Consider the following 27,634-nt stretch of genomic DNA (forward strand, 5'->3'; position numbering starts at 1 on the left):
CACCTCAGCTGTGATGTCTTCCCTTTGAAATGTGTCTTGAAACACATGATTCACATCTCTAACAAAGTTGGCTGACTGATGAGAAGCTAAGAGAAGTGTGTCTAGCTTCTCATTGAGAGACTTGATGTCTTTCCTTGTCCTTTCTTCTTCAGCACTCACAGCTCCTCTTGAATTCCTTTCAAAGTCTGATCCATAAAGCTCATCACTCTGAGCTACATTCTCCACTAGGGTCATGACATCATTGACTTCCTTGATCATGAAATTACCATTTGAAGCTGTGTCCAAGAGAAGTCTGGCCTTTGGTAAAGTACCTCTGTAGAAGGTACTTAGCAGCTGAGCATCTGAGAATCCATGGTGAGGGCATTGCATGGTATACCCTCTAAATCTTTCTCAAGCCTCACAAAATGATTCATGGTTCTTCTGAATGAAACTTGAGATTTCATTTCTTAACTTTGCTGTTCTTGATGAAAAGAAGAACTTGGTTAGAAATTCTCTTTTGCATTGCTCCCATGTTGTGACTGATCCTTGAGGTAGAGACTTTTCCCACTGATGAGCTTTGTCTCCTAGAGAAAAAGGGACTAGCCTTAGCTTGAAACTGTCCTCAGTCACTCCATTCATCTTAGTTAGATCACAAATTCTATCAAAGTTATCAATGTGATCTAACGGATCTTCTACTGCCAAGCCATGGAACTTGTTTGATTGCACCATGTTGATCAAGCCAGATTTGATCTCAAAATCGTTTTCAGGTGTAGGAGCTTGAATCCAATGTCTCTGACCCTGAGTATTGGCCTCATCACCAGCTCCCACAACTGTTATTGGACGTGGTGCTGGACCCTCTTGCTGAGCCTGGTGGTTTCCATTACCACCATGAGCCTGTTGCCCTTGATCCATACCCAACCTCTCAATGTGCTCAGCTCTTTCTCTTTGTCTCCTTGCTTGAATTCTGGTGTTCATACACCTGAAAACAAAGACAGTACTTGAAAGGTAATCAGTAAAACAAAAGAAAATGACTTCATCTCAAGAAGATCCAAAGTCCTAATGCTAGAATGAACTCTCCAATTGGCAACGGCGCCAAATTGATAGTAGGAATTTTTCAATCCTTGATCAATTCCTCAACTAGTCATGTCATTGTAGCACTTGAGGTATCAATCCAAATGGAGAGATTCTAGACACTAAGACTATGAGGATCAATTCTTAATCCAAGTCTAACTAAACAGATGAGTTGGTAACAAGGTGATCTATAAACATAAAACAAACAAAGACAAGCAGTAATTAAGAACAATCAACAAGTTAAACAAAACAAACACTTAAATTCAAATAAGGATAAAGCTAAACCTCTAGATGTGATCATTGATCAGGGTGCTTTCAATGCTTAACTCATGATGCTAATAAAACAATGCAACACTTACAATTCTTTAGTCTAGACTTCCAAAGCAGATTAATTCATTCTCATGACAGAAATCTCTTTGCAAATTACTTAATCAAGACTAATTCCCATTAGTAAATAAGCAATTAACAAGCATAAGGTTCCAAGTCTAACATGACCAAACAGCCTCTTTGTGCATCAAAATAAGAGCTAAGAAAGACTGAATCTTACACAGAAAGACATAGCAAGCAATCACATGATCTCAAACATTTCAACTTAGAACTCTAATCTAGACTAATCCTCTCATGAAGGCATTAATCTCTACACTAATCCACTTTCAAACCAAATTCCCATTTGTGAAATATGAACTAATGAGCATTAAGAAACAGTTCTAATATGTCATTTATGCTTCAAACAAACATTCTCATGGCATTTAAAACATAAACCCTTAAGTTAGCTCTTTCAGGCATTTCATCAAACATTTTTGGTGCATGAAATGCCTATGAACCCAGATTTCACTTTCCTAAGGAAATCTGGCATTAGGAGCAGCTAACTAAGGAAATGAAATGAGAATCTAAACCATAAACATCACAAATCAAACATCTAAGCACCCTAATCTACACATCTAGAAGCTTAAAAAATGACTACTCACTAATCATGAAGAACACATCTAATCTTTTGCAAGAGATGATGTTAATCATGATTAGAAGCAGAAATGAGATGATGAGATGATAAGAAACAGACTTGGAATGATCAAATCCCTTCAGATATCTCTTAATTAAAAACGTTTTTTAACAAAAGGGGAAAGAGAAACAAGAGAAAACAAAGCTTAAGTCTTGGAAAAAACCCTAAAAAGAATATATAGTGTCTCTTGCGGACCGGGTCAGCCCAGGACAAACTGGGTCCTGACCCGGCTTTGATGGATAGTGGTGTGGTTTGCCACGGTCAGATGATGCTTGGACAGTCCGTGGCAAACTGACCGTGGCAAACTGATAGTGTCAAAGTTCTTGGACAGATTTTTCATGATCAAGGTTGCCATGGCTTGATTTACACCATGTCTAGTGGCCGTGTCTCTTCTTTTCTGGGTTTGGGTGATGAACTTCTTGGATTGCCACGGTATAGTAGCTTTTGGTCAAGCCCCGTGGCAAGTGGTCGTGTCAAAAGCCGAAGGTGTGTAAAAGTTGCCATGGTCAAGTCCTAGACCGTGGCATTGAAACCGTGTCAAGTGCCGAATGCTTGTAAAGTTCTTCCCGGCCAAATGTTACTTTGCCACGGTCAAGTGTAGACCGTGGCATTCAGATCGTGTCAAACGCCAAAGGATTGAAAATAAGTGCCACGGCCAAGTGTGGACCGTCGCATTCCATCCGTGGCATGTTTCACTTAGCTTGCATCATTCAGGGCTGTTTGGACCACTTCGCATTCCGGAGAGTGTAACTTCTACGATACATGTCCGAATTGTGTGCTTCCGGTTTCAAAGGACAGAGGACTCATATACCTTCAACTTTGGTGAAGGAAGATTTGGTGCTTGGGAAGTGAAAGGCTTCCTGGAGGGCTCATCTTCGCAGTGCATTTACAAGATCAGAGAGAGGCGTCTAGACATGTATCCATTCCGGAGACCGTATCTTTCTGATCATAGCTCCGAATTGAATGATCTTGGACGGTTTGGAAAGATGACTCAAATATATCTGATTCTCATGAAGGCCCCGGAAACCGAATCGGCCTGGAAGTGCACCGTCCTTCGCATTCTTCGGAGCTTATCGGGTTCGTCCAAAACGGCAGCGAGACAAGAGTTTCTTCCGACGAGCTTAACTTTCTGCTCACGCGTCCGAATTCCATGATTACACTTGCTATGAAACCGTGATCTAATCCTCTCCATTTTGATGAAGCACCCGACAGCTGAATCGGATCGGAAGGTTCCCCGGACAGGCGATCATTAAGGAGTATCGGATTGCTCCGGAATGGATGCGAGAGAGGTCTGTCTTCTGGTGACCGTATCTTTTGGCTCAGTGCTCCAAATGCCCTGATTCAACCGGTCCTGGGTTCTTGACTCAATTGTCTCCAACCTTTCTGAAGACCCTGTAAGCTGAATCGGCCGGCAAGATCTTCCGGTGACGCGATTTCGGAAATGTATCTGCCCCCGGGATTTTTGGCCGAGAGACTCGACCGCGGTACGTGTTTTTGGCCGAGAAAGATACCCGCGGGAAGGATTTTGGCCGAGAATCTTCGGCCATCAGTACATCATTTTGCCTAGAAACCCAAAATTGCTCCTTTTCACCATTTTTGATCATTTCAACTCCATTTCTTCATCTGAATCACATCCTCCACTCCAAATAAGCTCCAAAAGCACCTGTTTAACACTCAAAACATGCAAGGACTCATTGGGACCTAATGCAACTCCTAAGTTCTAAAACAAACCCTAAGGACCTAAAATGCATGAAATAAGACATGATTTGGAATGAAATATGCAACCTAAATGATGCAAATTATGAACATATCATTTCCGATGGAGCAAAATCATCAGTTGGTAAGGTCGACGACAAAGATTTTTACTGATCCAGAGAAGTATTGGAGACTGGTTGGAAGGTTGATTTACTTGGCTGCGACTAGACCAGATCTTGCCTACTCAGTTCACATCTTATCTCAATTTATGAATGAGCCAATAGAGGATCATTGGATGGCTGCATTGAGAGTTGTTCGTTACTTGAAAGGGTGCCCGGGAATGGGAATTTTGTTGAAATCTGATTGTAATTTTCATCTTACAGCTTGGTGTGATTCAGATTGGGCTGGATGTCCAATCACGAGGAGATCTTTGAGTGGATGGTTGATACAGTTGGGAAATTCTCCTATGTCATGGAAGTCAAAGAAGCAAGATGTTGTCTCATGCTCGTCAACTGAAGCAGAGTATCGAGCTATGGTTTTGGCATTGAAGGTGTTGAAGTGGATAAAGAGTGTGTTGTTAACGATGAGTATTACACATTCTGGTCCAATGGATTTATATTGTGACAGCCAGTCTGCGGTTCATATTGCAGCTAATCCTGTGTTTCATGATAGAACAAAGCATGTGGAGACTGATTGTCATTTCATTCGAAACGATATACAGGCTGTAATTGTTCAGAACCAACATCTTTCTACTACTCAACAGCTGACAGATTTCTTCACTAAAGCACTTGGAGGACGTCCGTTCAAAGAAATTTTGTGCAAATTGGGCATTCGAGATCTCCATGCTCCAACTTGAGAGGGGGGGGGGGGGTATTAAAAGATATTAGGAGATATTAAGCTTACTGGACCTTGTATAGTTAGTTATTAGAATTATTAAAGTAATTTATCCCACATTGCTAGTTTCCAACTCAAGGTTGACTAATGTACATGTATATATATGTGCCTTTAAGCTGATGAATAAACTATTTCCGTAAAATTACTTTGACATTGAAGAAATATAAAATTTTACAACTTTTTATACTTATGGGTCGACGAAATAGAGTAAGAATGTATAGAAGTTTATATTCTACAATAGCGTCAATATGTGCACAGCTTCTTCTAAACCATCAAAGTGTTTTCAAAAAAAATAATAATAATAAACCATGTTTTCACACTTATTATATACCAAATATTATGGAAATAGATTAACAAAAATATTAAATTATATAAGTTTTCATACTTATTTTCAACGAAATAGAGTAAGAAAAAAGTGTACAATTTTCTATTCTACTGTAGTTTGTAAGCATCCAACATTTACAAAAAAAAAAAAATAACACATAAAAAAGTTCCAAAATATATACTTTAAAAATTGGCCTATTAAAACTAAATATTGGCTTCAGATTTAAGGTTCAGTCTCTTTTAAAAAAAAACTAAAAATTGCAAACCTAGCATTCTACCTTTTAAGAAAGAAAACATTAAGTTCATTATTCTTTGTTGAGGATAAAAAAAAATTCACAAATTTGCAACAATAAAGGCCTTTCACTTACAAATTTTCTGATTTGAAAACTTCCTCTTTTTCTCATGTTTATTATGAAGAAGCTAGATGTTTGGCCCGCACCTTGTGCAGACATATAAGTTTCAGTGTTATAAACCAAAAATTAAAAAACTAAAATAACTATTTAAGACATACGTGATAAAATAAAGCAAACCTAAAAAGTAAACACATCCAAAATTAAAAACAAAAGTATTTACTATATAAGTGTATTGAACTCACAAACCAATTAAACAGAATCGGAAGCAAAGCTTTAGGTCGATGGCCAAGGGTTGATTCAAATGAATGAGCAACTCTAGACAAGTGAATCGATGCGGGGGCTAAGTGACTAGGTGGATTGAAGTGTACCACACAAGTTGTGTAAGACTTGTGATAAAACACGAGAACTTTGATCTAAGAGGTACTGGTCTCAACTAGAACAAAGGGGTAAACAAGTTTCTCTCAAAGAAAACTGGTTTGAAGAAAGTTCGATTTTTATTGATATGAAAGGTGAAAAATTACAAGGCTGTAATGAGACCTTATATAATGGTCCTAGCAGCTTAGACTCAAAGAAATAAAAAGACTCAAAACAACAGGACTTTTAAAAGTAAAGACTCAAAACAACATGACTTGTAAATTAAAATGCTACATTAAAGGACTCAAAAAAAGGAAATAAAAGACTATTAAACTAAATTGTCCCTGCATAAGAGCAAAGACAAGAAACTCAGTTAGTCAAAGGAATAAATCTTGATTGAACACTTACCTTATTTGGTGGCCGAGACTAGTGTGTCTTTGACTAAACTTGAAGCTTCCCTCTTAAGTGTCTTGGTTCATTGGCGAGATAGTCAGCATATAGACTTGGGCTTGATTTGGTAATAAGGGGCCAAATATCTTGACTCTTTATTGCCATGAAAGTGGGGCCAGCAAAACATTGGGATGAAGATGAAGCTGGGCCGTTTGCTAGCTTTTGGCATTCTTCAAGTAATTCACTCCAAGCTTGTTGTTGATGGGCTTCATTATGTGGCTCCACTTGTTCATGGTCTTCTCTCGGCCTCTCTTGATCCACTTGAGACATTGCTTGTAGCATGCTTTGGTTGTACTTGTATTGAAGAATCTTAGCTCTTTGTCTTGTTATCGGGCCTTCATGAATGACTGGTATTTCGACATCTTGTAGTTGTGGCTCAGTTAAGTCTGACTCAGCTTGAATGGCCTCATCATTCCCTCATTCTTCAAGAGGTTTTGACCTCAAAACTGGATCATCTGCAATATAGGGAGCTAGATCAGATACATTGAAAGTTGAAGATATGTTAAACTCACCTGGTAGTTCGAGTTTGTAGGCGTTGTTGTTGATCTTCTCTAGTATCTTGAAAGGTCCATCTCCTCTTGGTGCTAGCTTTGAACTCCTTTGGTTTGGGAATCTTTCATGTCTCATGTGCAGCTATACCCAATCAACTGGTTCAAACACCACTTCTTTGCGTCCTTTATTGGCGTGCTTCACATATTGTTCAGTTCTCTTCTCCAAGTTCTCCTTTGCCTTTTGATGTAGTTTCTTTATGAAATCAGCTCTTCTTTCTCCATCTAAGCTCACGGCTTCAGCTGGTGGTAATGGTGTGAATTCCATTGGGGTCTTGGGGTTGAATCCATAGACTATTTCGAATGGAGACATCTTTGTAGCTGAATGCTGAGCTCTGTTGTAGGCGAATTCGATGAAGGGTATGCACTCCAACCAGTTCTTCATGTTTCTTCCAAGAGTGACCCTTAACAATGTAGATAAGGTTCTGTTCACCACCTCAGTTTGGCCATCTGTTTGGGGATGACAAGTAGTAGAGAACAAAAATTTAGTGCCAAGCTTCTTCCACAAGGTTCTCCAAAAGTGGCTCAAGAACTTGCTATCTCGGTCAGATACAATGGTTCTTGGCACTCCATGTAAACGCACAACCTCTTTGAAGAATATATCTGCCATTTGAGATGCATTATTAACCTTTGCACAAGGTATAAAATGTGCCATCTTGGAGAATCTGTCCACCACCACAAATATAGAGTCTTTGTGCTTGATCTTTGGCAACCCCAGCACAAAATCCATCGAAATATCAACCCATGGTGCTGTAGGAATCGGTAATGGCAAGTACAAGCCGTGAGGGTGTACTCTAGACTTGGCCTTCTTGCAGATCATGCATCGTGCACAATGAGCTTCTACAACCTTTTTGAGGTGAGGCCAATAGAAGTGCTCTTTCACCACTGCAAGTGTCTTGTCTACTCCAAAGTGACCCATCAGTCCTCCTCCATGAGCTTCTCGGATAATAAGATCCCTAAAAGAACATTGCGGTATAAAAAGTCTCTTGTCTCGAAACATAAAGCCTTCATAGATGTAGAACTTGCCATGAGTTCCCCTGCTACACTCCTCAAAGCTCTCTCCTAGCTCTGGATCTTCTTTGTCAAGGTCTTTGATGAACTCAAACCCCATAACTTTGGCCTCCATAGTTGCGATGAGGGCATGTCTTCGAGATAAAGCATCCGCCACTATGTTGTCTTTGCCCTTCTTGTACTTGATAATGTAGGGGAAAGTCTCAATGAACTCCATCCACCTGGCATGTCTCCTCTTGAGATGGGTTTGTCCTCGAAGGTGCTTAAGTGTTTTATGGTCAGTGTGGACCACAAACTCTCTTGACATCAGATAATGCTGCCAAGTCTCCAAAGCTCTAACTAGACCATATAACTCTTTGTCATACGTTGGATAGTTAACCGTAGCTCCTCCAAGCTTCTCACTGAAAAACGCCACTGGTTTTCTTCCGTGTGTTAATACAGCTCCTATGCCAATCCCTGATGCATCACACTCCACTTTGAGCTGCTTATGAAGATGTGCGGGTAAAGTAACCCTGATTGAGATCAAAGACCCCCGAGCAGGAAAAATGCTAAGTCCACAAGCTGTGCGACTTGAGCATGCGAGTTGGCCGAGCAGTGAACTGAACCGCACAAAGACTCGCTGTTTACACCGACTTAGGCCTGCGACTTGGGAGTAAAGTAGACCATCTCGCACACATGTTTGAAGTCCTGTGCTACATTAATGTACGAGCTAGAGAGAAAAAGAACCTGAATCGCACAAACACTCGCGGTTTACACAGAGAGAGGAATGCGGCTTGGCTTGCTAAGTTCTATCTCGCTAAAACACCTTTACAGACTGGTGGGAGTTGGGCATGCGACTTGGGACTAAAGATGAACAATTCACACACATATTCTCCCCAGAATGTGTCTTGGTTGTGCGAGTTGAAGAGAAGAAACCCTGAACAGCATAAACACTCGCGGTTTACACCAAGATAGGCATGCGACTTAAGCTAAAAGATTTAAAGCGCACAAAGCTGTTTCTATGGCTGTGCGAGTCAGGCCTGCAGGATGGGGAGCACTTGACCAACTCGCACACTTGAGATTTTACCCATCAAGGCCGGGTCAGGACCTGGTTTGTTCAGGGCTGACCCGGTCCGCAAGAGACACTATGTATGTTTTTTAGGGTTTTTCCAATGGACAAGCTTTATTCTCCTTAATTTCTTTGCCTCTTTTGTGAAAGACTCCTTTGTGCGATTAAAGAAATATCCCTTTTAAAGAGTTTGAATCAATAGAAATCAGAGATCTTAATAACTTTTTTCTGAAGAAAAAAGAAGGCACGTCAGCAGCAGGGGCGATAAAAAAGGCAATTTAGGGTTTTCCCAAGCTTCAAGGGCACGCGACGGCTCCGGCCATGACGGCGCAAGGACAGGAGGTCCTCCTGTCGCCGGAGGAGGGGCAGGCGATGAAGGAGGCGAGTGTGGATGGCATTGAGGTGACTGGTACCGAGGTAGGAGTTCTGAAATCTCCAGCTGAGGGGCCGATGCAAAACTTTCCAAGTGAAGCAGAGGAGCCCGCGCCGCGCAAGATGCCGCAAACAGTTGCAGACAAAAATTCACAGGAATCAAACCCAGTGACAAAGTTGTCAGAACTTGTGAAAAAATGGGAATCGCTCGAGATGTATGATTTGGAAACAAACGAAGTCGAGGGGGTGAAGGTGTTTCGGGTTCCGGAGGATGTTTTGAATGAAGCACCATTGTGGGAGGACTGTATTCTGGGGAATTTCCTCAAGACAGTCCCTCATATGGGTTCTATTCACATGACAGTGAATAGATTATGGTCTGTGGGAAAAAAAGCGATCAAGGTGGATGTTTTTGTGGTGAATGATACAACGGTGAAGTTTCGCATTGCGGACAGAGCTATGAGGGAGAGAGTGTTGCGGAGGAAGATGTGGAACATAAAGAATATTCCAACGAAGTGGAGCCCAATGGATGAGGAGACTCAACCGGCTCTGGAATCAATCCCTTTATGGGTGATTATGAAAAACGTACCTCGCAAGATGTACAACTAGAAAGGTTTGAGCTGTTTGGCGAGTCCGGTGGGATTACCAAAACAGCTGCATCCTGATACTTTATGGATCAAAAATTTTGATGAAGCAAAGATTTTGGTGGAGGTTGACCTGACCAAAGCTCTCCCGACGTCACATTGTTTCGAAGTGGGAGATGACACACACGAAATTGAGTATGTATTCCCATGGCTGCCTCCTAAATGCTCTGTATGTGGGGTATGGGGCCATGCTGATTCGGAATGCAAACAGAAACAGAGCCCCTCGAGGATTTTGAAGAGAGGAGAAGTGTTGGATACTCAACCCAAGGAAACTGATGCTTCTGGTTGTACCCCGCGAACCCAGAGAGCAGGTAGAACTACAGATACTGTCCCAGTTGAGAGGGCGATTGCGACTATTATTTCATCTGCTACTCAATCAAAGAAGAAGGAAAAGAAAGCTAGTAAGCCTGCAAACTAAATACACCAAATCGAAAAACAATGCAAGTGCACTAGCATCTGACAAGGGTAATGAGGAGTGGCAGTCACCATCAAAAGTAACAAGACAATCACCAGCTGTGACGCAGAAGGCTGTGGATATTCCAATTTCGCCGCGATTTTCAACTCTTCTCCTTGAGGAAGCAGTAAAAAAGTGAAGAAGAAGATTCGGATGTCGAGGAAGTAAAGAAGAGTGGGGATGAATCGGATGAAGTAGAGGTGAAGACGGGAGAGATCCCAGACACGAATTCTAATACGCTGCCTGTGGGAGCTGATGGAGTTCAGTGAGGGAATAAAGTGGGCACGGAGGAAAGTCGTGCAAATCCTAGCAGAGCGGCAAAGACTTCCCATAAAGGTGTACCAAGCTCTTTAATTCAGCGCGCTACGGGCAATGGTCGTAAGGCGTCCAGACAGAAGAGGCAGAATACTAAAAGAAATAAGCATTAATGGTGTGTTTTTTTTGGAATATACGTGGATTTAACAAAAAGTGTAAGCACTCGGTGGTGGGAGATTGGGTTTGTGGAAACTCTTTCAAGTTTGGCTGTATTTTAGAGACACGAGTAAAGGAATCGAAGCATGTTGATATCGCGACATCTGTTTTTCCGGGTTGGTCAGTGGCATCTAACTATGAGTATAACCATCTGGGTCGGATTTGGGTATTGTCGCAGGATGACGTAAACCTCACGGTATTACAGAAAATTACACAAATGATAACATGTAAAGTTTCTTTTTGCGATCAAGAGGAAATTATATGTTCATTTGTTTACGCTGAGAATCTGGATACTGAACGCAAGGGCTTATGGGAAGAGATTACATCCCTTTACAATTCCACTACTTGCAGGGATAAGAAATGGATGTTATGTGGTGATTTCAATGAGATTTTGGCGAGTGAAGATCATTCTGATGAAAGCTTGGCGATTACTGCACATGGGACCTTAGACTTTCAAGAAACAGTTCGTGTATGTTCCTTGGTAGACATGGGATTGAATGGACCATGGTTCACTTGGAGTAATAAAAGAAAGGAAGGATTAATATCTAAGAAGATTGACAGAGTTTTAATCAATGAGGGGTGGTTACTAAATCAGTCACAATCTCATTGTGTCTTTGAGGCTGGTGGCTGCTCAGATCATTTGCGAGGAAAGATCTATTTTGATAGCACAAGACCATTCATTAGGAAGCCATTCAAATTCCTGAACTCTCTAGCGACCTTACCGGAATTCTTACCAGCAGTGCAGAATCACTGGGATCATTCTGATGCTCTGTTTTCTTTGACGTCGTCAATGCACCGTTTATCAAAGAAGTTAAAGGACCTGAAGCCTAGACTCCGTCAGTTATCCAAGGAGCGGTTCAGTGATCTGTCTAAGAGAATTAAAGCCACTTTTGAGGAGCTTTGTCGAAGGCAAGAGCAGAATGCCTCAATTCCGACTGTGGCGGGTATGGAAGCGGAACAGTTGGCTCTTTCGAAGTGGGAACGTCTTAGTGAGCTGGAGGAGGCCTATCTGAAGCAAAAATCAAAGCTCCATTGGGTGAACGTTGGGGATAGAAGCAACAAGGTTTTCTTTCGGGCTGCGCGCATACGTGAACATAAAAACAACATAAGAGAGGTTGTAAAATCTGAGGGTATTGCGCTAAGGTACTTGAGTGACATCACGGGGGAGGCTGAAAGACACTTCCGTGAATTTTTAACTTCTATTCTATCAGATTATAATGGAATACAAGTAGATGAACTAGAAAGTTTGCTGAATACTCGATGTTCATCTGATGATTGTGTACTTCTGGAGCGTGACGTCACTGCAGATGAGATTATGCGAGTGCTGTTCTCAATGCCCAATAACAAATCCCCAGGTCCAGATGGCTTTACGACAGAATTCTTTAAAGGCGCTTGGAGCATAATTGGAAATGATGTAATTACTGCAGTACAATCATTTTTCAGATTCGGTTTTCTTCCCAAAGGAGTGAACTCGACTATATTGGCATTGATTCCGAAAAAGAATGATGCAAAGGAGATGAGAGACTATCGTCCGATTTCGTGTTGCAATCTTCTGTATAACGTCATTTCGAAAATTCTAGCGAATCGACTGAAGGGAATTCTCCCAAGTGTTATCATCCCAAACCAATCCGCGTTTGTGAAAGATCGTCTTCTTGTAGAGAATGTTCTGTTAGCGTCTGAGCTGGTTCAAGATTATCACAAGGAAAAGGGTACGCCTACATGCGCAATGATGATAGACATAGCTAAGGCATTTTACACCGTCCAATGGAGCTTCCTGATTAATGTCCTCAAAGCTCTCGGACTCCCAGCAAAGTTTATAGATTGGATCAGATTATGTATTACCTCTGCTTCTTTCTCGGTTCAGGTGAACGGCAAATTAGCAGGCTATTTCCAAAGCACTCGAGGTCTGAGGCAAGGTTGCGCGCTTTCGCCGTACCTTTTTGTAATCTGTATGAATGTGTTATCTCGATTGTTAGATCAAGCAGCTGAAACAAATCGGTTCGGCTACCACAAACACTGTTCTAAGCTGAACCTCGCTCATTTGTGCTTTGCCGATGACCTGATGGTATTCTCAGATGGTTAATTAAGATCTATTGAAGGGGTCGTAGAGGTGTTTGAGAAGTTTGGAACCATCTCAGGATTAAAGATCAGTCTCCAGAAATCTACATTATTTATGTCGGGTTTGAGTGATGCTGATCGTGCAACTATCATTAAGCGATTTCCCTTTGCTATAGGTGAACTACCTGTTCGATATTTAGGCCTCCCTCTGATGTCAAAAAAGATGGGAAAGGATGACTATGCACCACTAGTGGAAGGCGTGCGAAAAAGGATAGGGTCCTGGACAGCTAGACACTTGTCTTATGGAGGGCGACTACAACTTTTGATCTCTGTTATTTCGGGCTTAACAAATTTTTGGATGTCTGCATTTCAGCTGCCGAGAAGCTGCATAAAGGAATTAGACTCTCTATGCAGTGATTTCTTATGGTCAGGACCTGCGCTGTGCACGAAAAAAGCAAAATTTTCTTGGCAAGATGTTTGCAAGCCAAAGAGAGAAGGAGGTTTGGGTATCTGTTCTCTGCGGAAAGCAAATACAGTCTGCTGTTTGCGAATTATTTGGAGGCTGCTGTCAAACAATGGTTCGCTATGGAGTTCATGGATTAGAGAGTATTTACTCAAAGGTAAATCTTTCTGGTCATTAATGGAGGCTCCAGCTTCAGGGTCATGGATATGGTGCCATTTACTCAAATTGCGAAGCACTGCACGTCCATTGCATCGTATGAAGGTGAATGATGGGGAGAGCACATCGTTTTGGTATGATGCTTGGAGTGACCTGGATCCATTAGTTGAGCTTGCTGGGGTATCGGGGTTTATCGCACTTGGGATATCTCCGTCTGCATCTGTTGCTTCGGTTATACGATCTCATCGAAGCAGGAGACATCGACGTGATGATCTGAACTCGATTGAAGATATTATCTCTTTGGTTGCAGGGAATTTAAATCAGAAAAACGATCACTCGCTCTGGAAATCAAAATCGGATAAATTCAGTTCTAAATTCGTGTCAGAAACTACTTGGCACAACATCTGGCACTCATCACCTCTACAGCGATGGAGCTTTGCAGTTTGGTTTCCGGGGAATACGCCCAAATTCGCTTATATAACGTGGCTTGCTATGCAGAATCGACTGTCAACTGGGGAAATAGTGAAACAATGGGGACCTGGAATGTCTACTCGGTGTGTGCTCTGTTTGGTCCCAGATGAAACCAGAGAACACTTATTTTTTGCATGCCAATTTTCAGAACAGATATGGAGATCCCTCACCTCTAGACTGTTGGGACGTACCTACTCCAACAGATGGCGATCGATTGTGGACCTACTCACGTCTTCGCGATTGGCTGGGACGCGATTGTTCCTTGCAAGGTACATCTTTCAAGCCTCGCTTGTGACGATATGGAAGGAACGGAATCGACGCAGACATGGAGAAGGACCAACCTCTGCGCAAGCTCTGATTCACACCCTGGATAAAGCAATGCGCAACCGACTAAGTTTGCTACGAAACGCTGGGGATTATCGATATGCGGACAGCCTTGAACTCTGGTTTGACTCACGGACATGAAGCTTGAACCTCTCCGTTTTCTTTTAAAACATTTTGTGTTTGCAGATTTATTTCTTTCTCTCTTTTAACTAAGTAGATGTAAAGAAAACAGTTTTTTTTAAAAATTAATTTAACCTAAATTTTCAAAAAAAGAAATCAGAGATCTTTGTGTGATTAAAGCTGCAATCCTTCTTATCTATCATCTCTATCCATCATTAATCATGCTTAACAACACATCTTGCAAAGGATTGATTGTGTTAAGTATGATTAGTGAGTAGTTACCTTAATGAGGTTCTAGATGTGTAGGTTAGGGTGCTAAAGTGTTAGATTAGGAGTGCTTAGGGCTAGATCCATGCTTTCATTGTTCCAAACTGCTGTTCTCTTAGATAGATCCTTGCACATCACTTGTGATCTAGATTCTGGGAATTTCATGCACCAAAAGTATTTGATGAAACTCCTGAAAGAGCTGTATTAGAGGTTTATGCATTAACTACATGATGATGTTTTGCTATTTGCATAAATGATCACTTAGAACTGATTCTTAATGCTGTCTTGTTGTTTGATCTCCAATGATGATTGGGTATGTGAAATAACTTGATTTGTGTATCGATGCTTGGGAAAGATTAAGGCTTGATTAGAGTTCTAAATCATTTGATTCATCTTTCATCACTATCATTAGCATTTCTAGTTTAGCACCAAAGCACCCTTACTAGCTATCATGTCTAGAATCTCATGCTTCCATCATTTCATATTCATATCATTTGTCATTTGCTGCTTGTTTTGATCATTTGCTTAGTCATTAATCTTGTTTAAGTCTTTAGTAGTCATTAGTTTAAATCAAAACCTCACTTGTTTACTTGAATTAAGAAATAGATCACATAGCTTAGTGTCTAGCTTCCACATGCTTGGTTTGTCACCCTTTATACTACATTGATTAACGGGAGTGATAGCCCTCAAGACCTCAAAAATATTGTCTATCAAGTCTTATGATCGATGTTCTTCTTGATATTCTCATGCATCTGCTTGACCAACTCAGCTATCTTTTTACCACCCATTCTTACACGCCCACTCAAAGGTAAAAGAGTTAGATACAAAGGGGTAAGCGGATTAAAACAATAGACAAGGTCTAGAAGTTGTGGTCCACCATTTTCTCGGAACGACAACATCAATCTCTTAGTGCCAAGAAGAAGAAGAGATAGACGTGCAAGGGAAAGTGATAGAGCAGCTGATATGGAGCAACAGAGAGAGCACCACGTGGTTGACATTGAGCACCAGGTTCAGGAAGAGCAACAGGCTCAGCATGGTAATGGAGCTCAAAGGAATCAGGCTCAAGCTGAGAGGAATGAGCAGCAAGCCTATGTCAATATAAACATGGCACAAAGGAATGAGAGACAGGCTCAGCAGAATCAGCAGCAGGCTAATAGAAATGAGCAACAGGCTCAATTCGTTCCTCAGCATCAAGCATAAAGGAGACAAGATCCTCCACCAGTGTTTGTTGGGGAAAATGATAGAGCCAATGCACACCAGCATAGAGCAGGAATCCAAGCACCACCAGTTCAGAATAACAATTTTGAGGTGAAGGCTTCCTTACTCAACATGGTTCAAAACTCCAAATTTCATGGTTTGCCAATGGAGGATCCTTTGGAGCACTTGGATCAGTTTGACAGGGTTTGTGACCTCACCAAAATCAATGGTGTCTCTGAAGACAGCTTCAAGCTCAGGTTTTTCCCATTCAGCTTAGGAGACAAGGCACACCAATGGGAAAAAAACCTGCCTAGAGGTTCCATACAGACTTGGGAGCAGTGCAAACTTGCCTTTTTATCCAAGTTCTTCTCTACTTCTAGGACAGCTAAGCTGAGAAACCAGATTTCAAGCTTCAAGAAACATAACAATGAAATATTTGGGGAAGCTTGGGAGAGGTTTAGAAGCTACACCAATCAGTGTCCACACCATGTTTTTCTGATGCCATTCTACTTTCTACACTGTATAGAAGAGCTTTACCACAGATAAGGAATCAATTAGACACAGCCTCCAATGGTAATTTCTTGGCAAAAGAGATTACATCTGCTATGGAACTTGTGGTGAATTTGGCCATGTCTAATGACACATATGGTGAGGATTATGACAGGACAAACAGATCAGAGGGTTCAAGCTCAGATCAAAGGCTTACTATAGAGGTTAAAGAGCTGAGGAGTGAACTAGAAAAGCTGAAATTGGTTTCTCAAAAACCAATTCACTATGTTTCTGAGTTTAATGATTCTCCAAGCTTTGAGAACATTAATGAAGATGGCCTCACAGAGGAAGAGATCAAGTATATTGGGAATCAACAGAGGTTTCAGAGGTTCAACAACTATGGAGCCAACCAAAACCTCTCATACCGCAATCCCAATGTAGCAAATCCTCAGGATCAGGTGTACCCTCCTCAGCAAAACCAACAAAGCTATGCTCCTAAGCCTCAGTTTCAGAGTTCTTTCCAGCCTAAGCCACAGTTCAGTCAGCCTCAGCAGCAATATGGTCAACCACAACATCAGAATCTGGTCAGCAACTTCAGTTCTCCACAGCAACAGCTTAAAGCGCCTCCAGGTTTCAATCAGCAGCCGATGGTTCAGAGTCAGCAGATGGGACCAGATATGTGTGGGCTACTACAGCAGTTGCTACAGGGTCAACAAAGAGCTGTGAGTCAGTATGCTTCCATGCAGCAGGAGATAAGGGAGCTGAAACAGAATCAGGCTTCCACTTCAAGAAGCCAATGAGTTCTACCTGGTAAGCTAGAACCAAACCTAAAAGAGTATGCTAAAGCCATTACATTGAGAAGTGGCAAAGAGCTACCAGGTTTAGAACATAACAATGTGATCATTGAGTACAATGATCAAATTAGTGGGAGGCAGCCCCAAGGGATAATCAAGAAGCTGAAAGAGCAGTGAAAGGTAAGGCCAAAGAGGTGGAAAACACACCAGAACCAGAGAAAGTCTTTGTTCCACCACCACCCTATCAACCCAAGTTACCATTTCCAGGCAGGATTAAGAAGCAGCTTGTATATAAGGCAAGAGCAGTCTTTGAGAAGACTCTTAATGAGACACCACTCACAATGCCTCTCATTGAAGCATTTCTGATGATGCCTAAGCTTGGGAAGTTCTTAAAGGATGTCATCTTGAACAAGACTAAAGAGATTCAAGGTATGGTGGTGCTTAGCCATGAGTGTAGTGCCATCATTCAGAGAAAGTCAGTCCCAAGGAAGCTGTCTGATCCAGGGAGCTTCACTCTCCCTTGTGCTTTAGGACCATTGATGTTTGTTGGATTCTTTGTGACTTGGGAGCATCTGTTAGCTTAATGCCGTTTTATATAGCAAAGAAGCTTGGATATAGAGTGTTCAAACCTGCTAGAATCTCTCTTATCCTAGCTGATAGATCAGTAAGGCTACCTGTTGGGATGTTAGTGGACTTGCCATTCAAGATAGGCGGTTTTGAAGTGCCTACAGATTTTGTTGTTCTAGAGATGGATGAAGAACCGGTTGATCCACTGATTTTGGGCAGGCCATTCTTGGCCACAGCAAGAGAAATTATTGATGTAAGAGGTGGCATCATTGAGCTACAACTTGGTAAAGAAAAGCTGAAGTTTGATATCAAGGACATGATGAAAAGCCAATCATAGAAGGACAATGCTTCTATGTAGAGACCATGGATCAACTAGCTGATGAACTGCTTGAGGAGTTGAATACTGATGATCCTCTTCAAGTTGCTTTAACCAGAGAACAAGGAGACCATGGGTTCTTGGCAGAGGAGAGTGAAGGGTACAAGCTGTTTTTGGACCATGCAAGGGAACTTGGTTCAGAGACAAAGTTTCTGGAACTAGAAGCAAGTAGTCTTGAGGTCTTGGACATCAGAGGCTCAAATACAAGCCAGGAAGCAGTTCAAAGAGTCATGGCCGTGGGTTCTAAAGTGGAGGAGCAGGCTAAGCCGTGTGAGCTATTGAACGACAAGGGAGCTGCTGATAGCAGGAATTTTTCAATCCTTGATCAATTCCTCAACTACTCATGTCATTGTAGCACTTGAGGTATCAATCCAAATGGAGAGATTCTAGACACTAGAACTATGAGGAGCTATCTTAATTCAAGTCTAACAAGCGGATGAGTTGGTAACAAGGTGATCTAAAATATAAAGTAAACAAAAAAACAAGCAGTAATTTAAGAACAAGCAACAAGACAACAAAACAAAGACTCAGATTCAAAACAAAGAGAAAGCTAAACCTCTAGATGTGATCATTGATTAGGGTGCTTTAGAGATTTATTCATGATGCTAAGAACAATAATGCAATGCAAGTTACTCTTTAGTCTAGACTTCAAAAGCAGATTAATTCATTCCCATGACAATAAACTCTTTGTAAATCACTTAATCAAGATTAATTCACCTTAAGCAAGATCAAGCAATCAACAAGCATAAAGTATCAAGTCTAATAATGACCAAACGGTTTCTATTTCAAGGAGACCGAATCTTACACAGAAAGCAGCAACAAGCAATCACATGATCTCAAAACCAATTAACTTAGAACTCAAATCTAGACTAATCCTCTCATGAAGGCATTAATCTCTATACTAATCCACTTTCAAACCAAATCATCATTTGTGAAATATGAATCAGTGAGCATTAAGAAACAGTTCTAATATGTCATTCATGCATTTAACAAATCATTCCCATGATGAAAAAGGCATAAACCCTTAGCTTAGCTCATTCAGACATTTCATCAAACACCTTGTGGGTGGAGAAATGACTAAGGTCTAGATCAGAGTGATGTGAAAAGATCTAGCATTAAGAGCAGCTAACTAAGGAAAGGAGATGAGAATCTAGAACCTAAACATCATAAACCGATCATCTAAGCACCCTAATCTACACACCTAGAAGCTTAAAAGATAACTACTCACTAATCATGATTAACACACCATTTCCTTTGCAAGAGGTGGTGTTAATCATGATTAGAAGCAGAGATGAGATGATTAGATGATAAGAAATAGCTTTAAGATGATTAAATCTGCTAGATATCTCTTGATCAAACTCGTTTTTACACTAAGAAGCAGAGAAAAAACAAAAAGAGGCAGATTAGAGGATAAGATAAAGCATAACTAGGGTTTTAGTCTCTAAAAACTATTTATATAAAAGGGTGTGGGCCGGGTCAGCCCAGGACAAACTGGGTACTGACCCGCCCTTTCTGGGTTGCTGGAGCCACCCCTCGCCATCTGAAGAAGTCTCACACCGAGGGCCATACACCAGGGGGTCATGTGCTGGGTTGAAACTTTGATGAACACTTGAAGAACATGCATGAGACTTGGCATTTGATCCGGTTAAAGCTTTGAAACGTGAAGAGGATTTGTTTGTGATCTGGGTTGGAGAGATGAGGACCTCGGCATACATGCCGAGGTGCCTGGTACCCGAGGTTTGTGTAACATAGGAGCTCGGCATAGCATGCTGAAGGGTTCACACCAAGGTCTGCTTCAACACTTAGTCGTTTGGGGATCATTTTGGTGATCAAGGGAGCCTCGGTGTTGAAAGGCCGAAGTCCTACCTCGAGGTATAGTCCCAAGGCTTCGTAAACATGCCTCCTCGGCATACATGCCGAGGTATTCACGCCGAGGTATTCACGCCGAGGTAGGACACAGCTCTTAGCTTACAGTTGCATCTCTTAAAACCCGAATTGAGCAGCTTCTCTTCTGTTCAGTGTAACTTTCAGCTCGTAACTCCAAATGACCTGAAACCAGTTCCATGAGAAAGATAACTCATTCAGCTCAATCTTTGGTGAAGAAACTATCGGCGCTTGGGAAGTGGAAGGCTTCCTGGAGGGCTCATCTTCGCAATGCATTTACACGATCAGAGAAAGGCGTCTAGACATGTGTCCATTCCGGAGACGTTAAATTCTTGCTCATACATTTGAATTGGATGATATTGGACGTTCTGGAAAGAGGACTCAAACATCTCTGATTCTTATGAAGACCCCGGAAACTGAATCTGCCTGGAAGTGCGCCGTCCTTCGCATTCTTCGGAGCTCATCGGGTCGGTCCAAGACGGCAGCGAGACAGGGGTTTCTTCCGACGAGCTCAAATTTCTGCTCACGCGTCCGAATTCCATTATTCCACTTGCTATGGAACCATGATCCAATCGTCTCCAACTTTGATGAAGCCCCCGACAACTGAATCGGACCGGAAGGTTCCCCGGACAGGCGATCATTCAGGAGTATCGGATTGCTCCGGAATGGATGCGAGAGAGGTCTGTCTTCCGATTACCATATCTTTCAGATCCGTGGGCCAAATGCTTTGATTCTAACTGTTCTGAACTCTTGACTCAGTTATCTCCAACTTTTATGAAGACTCCGACAGCAGAATCGGCCGGCAAGATCTTCCGGTGACGCGATTTCGGAAATGTATCTGTACCCGGGATTTTTGGCCGAGAGACTTGACCGCGGTACGTGTTTTTGGCCGAGAAAGCTACCCGCGGAAAGGATTTTGGCCGAGGATCTTCGACTTTCAGTACAGCATTTTGCCGAGAAACCCAAAATTGCTCCTTTTTACCATTTTTGATCATTCCAACTCCATTTCTTCATCTGAATCACATCCTCCACTCCAAATTGGCTCCAAAAGCACCTGTTTAACACTCCAAAACATGCAAAACTCTCTTGGACCTAATGTAATCTCCTAAGTCCTAAAACAATGCTTAAAGACCTAAAATGCATGAGATAAGACATGATTTGGACTAAAATATGTACACCTAATGATGCAATTTATGAATATATCAGCTGCAACCGTGCAAGACAGATTCAGTGCTGATTGGGATGAGTCCAAAGCACCCCCTGTTGAGCTCAAGCCTCTACCAACAGGGCTCAGGTATGCATTCCTTGGCTCTAACTCTTCATATCCTGTCATTATTAATGATAACCTGTTAGCTCATGAAGAACATACATTATTGAGTGAACTTAGAAAATTCAGGAGAGCAATAGGTTAATCCCTAGCAGATATTAGAGGGATCTCTCCTGATATCTGCACCTATAGGATCCACCTAGAGGACCAATCCATGTCCTCTATTGAGCACCAGAGGCGCCTTAACCCCAATCTCAAAGAGGTGGTTAAGAAGGAGATACTCAAGCTTCTTGAGGCAGGAATCATATACCCAATTTCTGAATCAAGATGGGTATCTTCTGTCCATGTGGTGCCCAAGAAAGGTGGTGTCACAGTGGTGAAAAATGAAAAGGATGAGTTAATAGCTACAAGAACCATAACTGGACACCGCATGTGTAATGATTATATGAAGCTTAACTCTGCATCTAGAAAGGATCATTTCCCATTGCCATTTATTGATCAGATGCTTGAGAGATTAGTTAACCATCCTTAATTCTGTTTTCTTGATGGGTACTCGGTTTCTTTCAAATACCCATAGATCCCCGAGACCAAGAGAAAACTACATTCACATGCCCCTACGGCACTTATGCATATAGACGCATGCCATTCGGTTTATGTAATGCACCTGTGACCTTCCAAAGGTGCATGATGCACGTATTCTCTGACCTTATTGAAGAGAAGGTGGAGGTTTTTATGGATGATTTTTCTGTCTATGGCTCCTCCTTCTCGGATTGTCTTGCTAATTTGTCTCAGGTTCTCAAGAGATGTGAGGAGACAAGGTTAGTTTCAAACTGGGAGAAGTGCCACTTCATGGTTCAAGAGGGGATTGTACTTGGGCACAAGGTCTCAGAAGCAGGAATAGAGGTGGACAAAGCCAAGGTGGAGGTCATGGTGAACCTAGAGGCCCCAACATCAGTCAAGGGCATTATAAGCTTTCTTGGTCATGCTGGCTTCTATAGAAGGTTTATCAAAGACTAATTTAAGACAGACAAGCCTTTGAAAAGGCTTCTTTGCAAGGAGGTGGACTTTGTATTTGATGAGGAGTGCATGGAGGCATTTCTTAAGATCAACCAAGCCCTTGTGAGTGCCCCAATACTTCAGGCTCCTGACTAAACATTGCCCTTTGAAGTGATTACAGATGCTTCAGATTATGCAGTGGGAGCAGTCTTGGGTCAGAAAATGATAAGAAGTTGCATGTGATCTATTATGCAAGCAGGACCTTGGACTCAGCACAAGAGAAATATGCAACAACAAAAAAGGAGATGTTGGCCATAGTTTTTGCATTTGACAAATTCAGAAGCTACCTTGTGGGTTCAAAAGTTGTTGTGTACACTGATCATGCAGCCCTCAGATATCTCATGACTAAGAAGGATGCCAAGTCTAGACTTTTGAGGTGGGTTCTACTCTTGCAGGAATTTGATATGGAAGTGCAAGAGAAGAAAGGCATTGAAAATGGAGTTGCTCATCATCTTTCTAGGCTGAGAGTGGAATAAGGTGTCCCTCTAGATGACTCACTTCCTGAAGAGCATCTAATGGTTGTTAAGTCTTACTTGGAGGTAGAACAGGCTAATGCTATAAGAGAGAGGAGTTTACCTTGGTTTGCAGATATTGTTAACTATCTCTCTTGTTGTGTATAGCCACCAGAACTGGATGCCTATTAAAGAATGAGATTATTCAAAGAGATGCAAAGGTATCATTGAGATGAACCTTATTTCTATGTGCTGAACAAAGACCACCTGTATAGGAGATGTTTAGCTGAGGAAGAGATGCAACCAGTGCTACAGGAATGTCATGGATCTGCTTATGGAGGTCACTTAGGAGCTTTCAAGATAGTGGCCAAAGTGTTGCAATCAGGGTAATGGTGGCGTACAATGTTCAGAGATGCCCAAGTTGTTGTGACTAGCTGTGATGCCTGTCAAAGGAATGGGAACATATCCAAAAGAAGTGAGATGCCTCAGAATACTATCTTTGAGGTAGAGGTCTTTGATTGTTGGGAAATAGACTTCATGGGGCCTTTCATTTCTTCAATTGGGAACCAGTACATCCTTGTTGCTGTGGATTATGTTTCCAAATGGGTTGAGGTTGTAGCTTCCCCAACCAATGACTCTAAAGTGGTGGTCAAGCTTTTCAAAAGTATCATCTTCCGAAGGTTTGGGGTTCCTTGAGTAGTGATAAGTGACGGAGGTTCTCATTTTGTGAACAAGACTCTAGAGGGGCTGCTAAGGAAGCATGGTGTCAAGCACAAGATAGCTAGTCCATATCACCCTCAGACCAGCGGCCAATTAAAGATTTCAAACAGACAGATCAAGGCCATCTTAGAAAGGACAGTGAGCAACTCAAGGAAAGACTGGAGCAGGAAGTTAGATGATGCTCTTTGGACCTGTAGGACTGCATACAAGACTCCCATTGGAACCTCACCTTTCAATCTGTTGTATGGGAAGAGCTGTCATCTACCAGTGGAGCTTGAGTACAAAGCCCTTTGGGCTGTAAAGATGTTGAACTTTGACATTAAAACAGCTCAAGAGAAGAGAGTGCTTCATTTGCATGAACATGAAGAGATCAGACTCAATACCTTTGAGAGTGCAAGGATATACAAGGAGAAGACCAAGATCTTGCATGATCAGAAAATTCTTAAAAAGGAGTTCAAGGTGGGAGACTTGGTTCTCTTGTTTAACTCTAAGCTCAAGCTCTTTCCTGGTAAGTTAAGGTCAAGATGGTCAGGACCATTCAGGTTTTTAGAGGTTAGAAGCTATGGAGCATTGGTCTTGGAGGGAAAAGATGGAAGAGGTTTTGTTGTGAATGGACAAAGGGTCAAACATTACCTTGTTTCAGAGAAGATAGAGGAAGCTTTTACAGTTCCTCTTAATGATCCACCAGCCTGTTAAATAGGTTCTCAAAGTCAAACTTAGAGATTTTAAACAAAGTGCTCTTGGGAGACACCCCAAGTTTATCCTTTTATGTTTTAGGATCTTTTGATGGGTTTTGTGAGGTGTTCTCAGGTCCCAGGTAACTTTTGGAGGCTATGGTTTAAGAACAAAGTGGAATGGAGTATCTGAAAACTTGATGGATGCCTAGTGTGCTACTTGGGTGTGCGACCTGGTCAAGCTATATACCAACTCGCACAGGAACTCGCTGTTTCAACCTACTTGGGTCTGCGGGTTATTCATCTAGCTGAAAAGGATTTGAGCAAGAAAAATGCTAAGAGTTACTGAGCTGGAGTTGGGTCTGCGAGTTGGATCCATGTGAGACCAAGTCGCCCAAACGTTCGCTGAACAGACCTACCTGGTCTTGCAAGTTGATTCAAAAGAAACCAGGCCGCATAAGTAAAATAAAAAGCCAAGGAGTTCAGAGGGTAATGAGTGTGACTTAGGCCTGCGAGTTGGAACAAAAGAAGACCGGTCTGGTCATGCGAGACAGACCAAGGGAAACCAGGCCGCACACCAGGAGAAAGAACTAAGCCGTTCAAGTGTTGCTTTCTTCGATTCAGGTCTGCAAGTTGGTTCGAGGAAGATCCCAAGCCGTACAATAACTCGCAGTTTACACCGAGTTGGACGTGCGGATTTGTTCAAAGTCCAGCAGGTCGCAGCATAAAAGAAGAGGCCAGAACGTGCAAGAGAGAGTTTTGTGCGACTTGGGTGTGCGAGACGGTCAACAGCAGGTCCCAAGTCGCACAAATACTCGCGGTTCATACCGAGAACGGTCTGCGGGACAGCTCAAGGATGGCCTATGTTGCACAACAAAAGACGGGTCAAGGTTTTTTGAAGACTTTTTTGTGCGACTTGGGTCTGCGAGACAGGATGGAGAAAGTCCCAAGTGATAGACAAGACTTTTTGGTCTTTAGGGCTATCAATCCCCTTGTCAAAGTAGCACAAAAGAGGTTGTCAATCCAAGAATGTGGTGATAGACACTAAGCTATGTGATCAGTTTCTCAATTCAAGTAAACAGATGAGGTTTTGATTGACTAATGACAACTAAGAACTTAAAACAAGATTAATAACTAAGCAAATGATCAAACAAGAACTAAGCAAATGACAAGTGATGTGAATATGAGATGATGGAAGCATGAGATTCTAGACATGATAGTTGGCTAGGGTGCTTTGGTGCTAAACCAGAAGTGCTAATGACAATGATGAGACAAGATTCAAGTGATTTTAGAACTCTAATCTAGATTAATCCTCTCATGAAAGCATTAACCTCTACACTAATCCATTTTCAAACCAAATCATCATTTGTGAAATATGAATCAATGAGCATTAAGAAACAGTTCTAAAAGATCATTCAAGCAAATAACAAGACATCATCATGCAGCAAATTGTTAAACCTCTAATACAGCTCTTTCAGGAATTTCATCAAACACTTGTGGTGCATGAAATTTCCAGAATCTAGATCACAAGTGATGTGCAAGGATCTAGCCTAGAGAACAGCTGTTTAGAGAAATGAATCAATGAATCTAGCCCTAAGCACTCCTAATCTACCACTTTAGCACCCTAACCTACACATCTAGAACCTCATTAAGCTAAACTACTCACTAATTATACTAATCTCTCTTAAACCTTTGCAAGTTGAGAAGATTGGCATGATTAATGATGAGAAATGGAGATGGAGAAGATGGATGATGATGGATTTGCAGCTTTAAACACAGAAATCTCTCAATCTCTCTTGATTAAAACTCACAAAGGGATGGATGATGAAGATGGAGATGATAGATAATGATGGATTTCAGCTTTAAACTCTAATTACTCTCTTGATTCAAACCCAGAAAATGAAGATCTCTCTTACAAAATTTTGGTATTTCACAAAAGAGGCAAAGAAAACAAAGAGAATAAAGCTTAGTCTGCTGGATAATGCCTAAAAAATATATATATGTAGGGTTTCTTGCTGGGCCAACCTAGGACAAACTAGGTTTTGGCCCCAAAAAGGCCCACAAAAACGTCATGGAGCGAGAATGTGTCAGGTGATTTTGGCTGGTGCAGGACGTCGATATTTCTTCGGCAATCTGAGACTGGTTACACCGAGACACTACACCGGCTGAACTCACCTCGGTGCGGCATTAAGGACAGCTTTAGGGGATCAATACCGAGCAGGATTCAGTCCGTGCAGCATCTCAATAATTCTTCGGCAATTTGGCTTCCAAAAGCCAGCCAAAAACGTCAAGGTTCCAAGGTAATATCGACCAGATTTTGGTTGGTATTCCTTCTCCATATAAATGTAGACCGCTTGCACCAAATCCTTCATAACTCCTTGCTCACTGGTCCGAACCTCGATCTTCCAACTCCACGAACCATATGACGTCCTTAGCTCCAGGTTTGGTGAAGGGTTTAACCCCGTATGACATCGTCAAAGCCCCTGTCTCGTCAGTTCTTTGAGGCGCATCGCGTAAGTCCTGATCGGGCCGCAAGACATATGTTCCTTCTGATGGCGATATCTCTCAGTTCACGGCTCTAAATCGTCTGATTTCAAGTGTTCCGGGAACTAGACTCATTTCTCTTGATTCTTGATGAAGACACCGGAGGTTGAATCGCATTTCAAGTTCTTCGTCCCAGGCGATCAAAGTAGAGGTCTCGTCGGCACCAAACCATCTGTCCGAGTTGCTGTACACATGAGAGGGTTCCTCCATGATCCCAGCTCCAAGTTTCTCCCAAAAGTCTCCAAATGACCTGAGAATACTTCAAAAATGCATGACACTCTAGGACCTAATGCAATTCTTAAACAAAGCTAGAACCAAATACAAACTCTAATAAAACTAGCTAAATGTATGCATGAGACTCAATATTTGGACAAACAATGCAATCTTAATCATGACAAAATATGAGTATATGAATTCCCCCACACTTGTCCTCAAGCAAACAAGAACAAATAAGAGAGAGAGAGGTTGAATGCATGGGAATTCATATTTCTTTAAAGAGAGATGATCATTAAAAGAATTCAATGCCCATTGATCAAGTTACCAATTCTAGACTGCAATGCAAACTGGTTTACTCATAAAAATTAGCCATACTTGTCACAAAATGGACCAAACTCAAGCACCAACCTTCACAAGCATTCCTAACCTCAACCTTTTGACATTCATTTTAAGTTTCAAGTGGATCATGTTCATGCAAATCAAGTGAATTCATTTGGCTTGGGACTGAGTTTTGAGATTAAAATGATCTCAATCAAGTAACTGGTATTACATGCAAGGGGATCACTCAAAAATTAGTAGACTTTTAGTAAAATGCTAAGGGTAAAAAGCAATAGATGCATACAAAGATAGAACTGCATCTACCCCACACCCAAAATGCTTTTCACACTCAACTTTAGACCTCTCAAGACTCTTTCTCTAGTCTACTCACCCCAAATGGCATTTTGTCTTTGACACTCAATCAGCTCACATTACTCTCTTCATTTCATCTCTTAGGGGAATGCTTTCTTTAACAACCACTTAGTGAGTTTCTTTTCTTTAACACACAAGCTCTTCCTTAATCAATCCTTGATCAATTCCTCAACTACTCATGTCA

The 27,634-nt window shown here is 41.7% G+C and overlaps 2 protein-coding genes and 2 non-coding genes across 4 annotated transcripts; 3 read left to right on the forward strand and 1 right to left on the reverse strand.

Annotated features, from left to right (window-relative positions):
* Positions 1 to 346: 346 nt before the first annotated feature.
* On the forward strand, positions 347 to 453 carry LOC112087424. The gene has a single exon (XR_002900105.1). It is a non-coding gene; the product is annotated as a small nucleolar RNA R71 (small nucleolar RNA).
* A 12,910-nt stretch (positions 454 to 13,363) lies between these two features.
* On the forward strand, positions 13,364 to 14,187 carry LOC112087303. The gene is made up of 2 exons (XM_024157325.1): positions 13,364 to 13,912; positions 14,017 to 14,187. The coding sequence occupies exons 1-2, from the start codon at positions 13,364 to 13,366 to the stop codon at positions 14,185 to 14,187; spliced, it is 720 nt and encodes a 239-aa protein (XP_024013093.1).
* A 1,666-nt stretch (positions 14,188 to 15,853) lies between these two features.
* On the forward strand, positions 15,854 to 17,588 carry LOC112087304 (RNA polymerase II degradation factor 1-like). The gene is made up of 3 exons (XM_024157326.1): positions 15,854 to 16,176; positions 16,248 to 16,986; positions 17,136 to 17,588. Exons 1-3 carry the CDS (start codon positions 15,854 to 15,856, stop codon positions 17,586 to 17,588), a joined length of 1,515 nt encoding a protein of 504 aa, XP_024013094.1.
* Positions 16,109 to 16,215, reverse strand: LOC112087357. Its single transcript, XR_002900041.1, has one exon. It is a non-coding gene; the product is annotated as a small nucleolar RNA R71 (small nucleolar RNA).
* Positions 17,589 to 27,634: the final 10,046 nt, after the last annotated feature.

The sequence above is a fragment of the Eutrema salsugineum genome, unplaced genomic scaffold (genome assembly GCF_000478725.1).
Source record: "Eutrema salsugineum unplaced genomic scaffold, Eutsalg1_0 scaffold_18, whole genome shotgun sequence".
Lineage (NCBI taxonomy): Eukaryota > Viridiplantae > Streptophyta > Magnoliopsida > Brassicales > Brassicaceae > Eutrema > Eutrema salsugineum.

Excerpts from the sequence above, each read along its gene's own strand:
- LOC112087303 (XM_024157325.1), top strand. The coding sequence starts at position 13,364 with ATGGAGGCTCCAGCTTCAGGGTCATGGATATGGTGCCATTTACTCAAA. Across the intron at positions 13,913-14,016 it reads CTCGGTGTGTGCTCTGTTTG|ATGGCGATCGATTGTGGACC; the intron begins GTCCCAGATGAA and ends CTACTCCAACAG.
- LOC112087304 (XM_024157326.1), top strand. The coding sequence starts at position 15,854 with ATGGTTCAAAACTCCAAATTTCATGGTTTGCCAATGGAGGATCCTTTG. Across the intron at positions 16,177-16,247 it reads TTTGGGGAAGCTTGGGAGAG|AAGAGCTTTACCACAGATAA; the intron begins GTTTAGAAGCTA and ends TACACTGTATAG. Across the intron at positions 16,987-17,135 it reads GGGAGCTGAAACAGAATCAG|TGGGAGGCAGCCCCAAGGGA; the intron begins GCTTCCACTTCA and ends TGATCAAATTAG.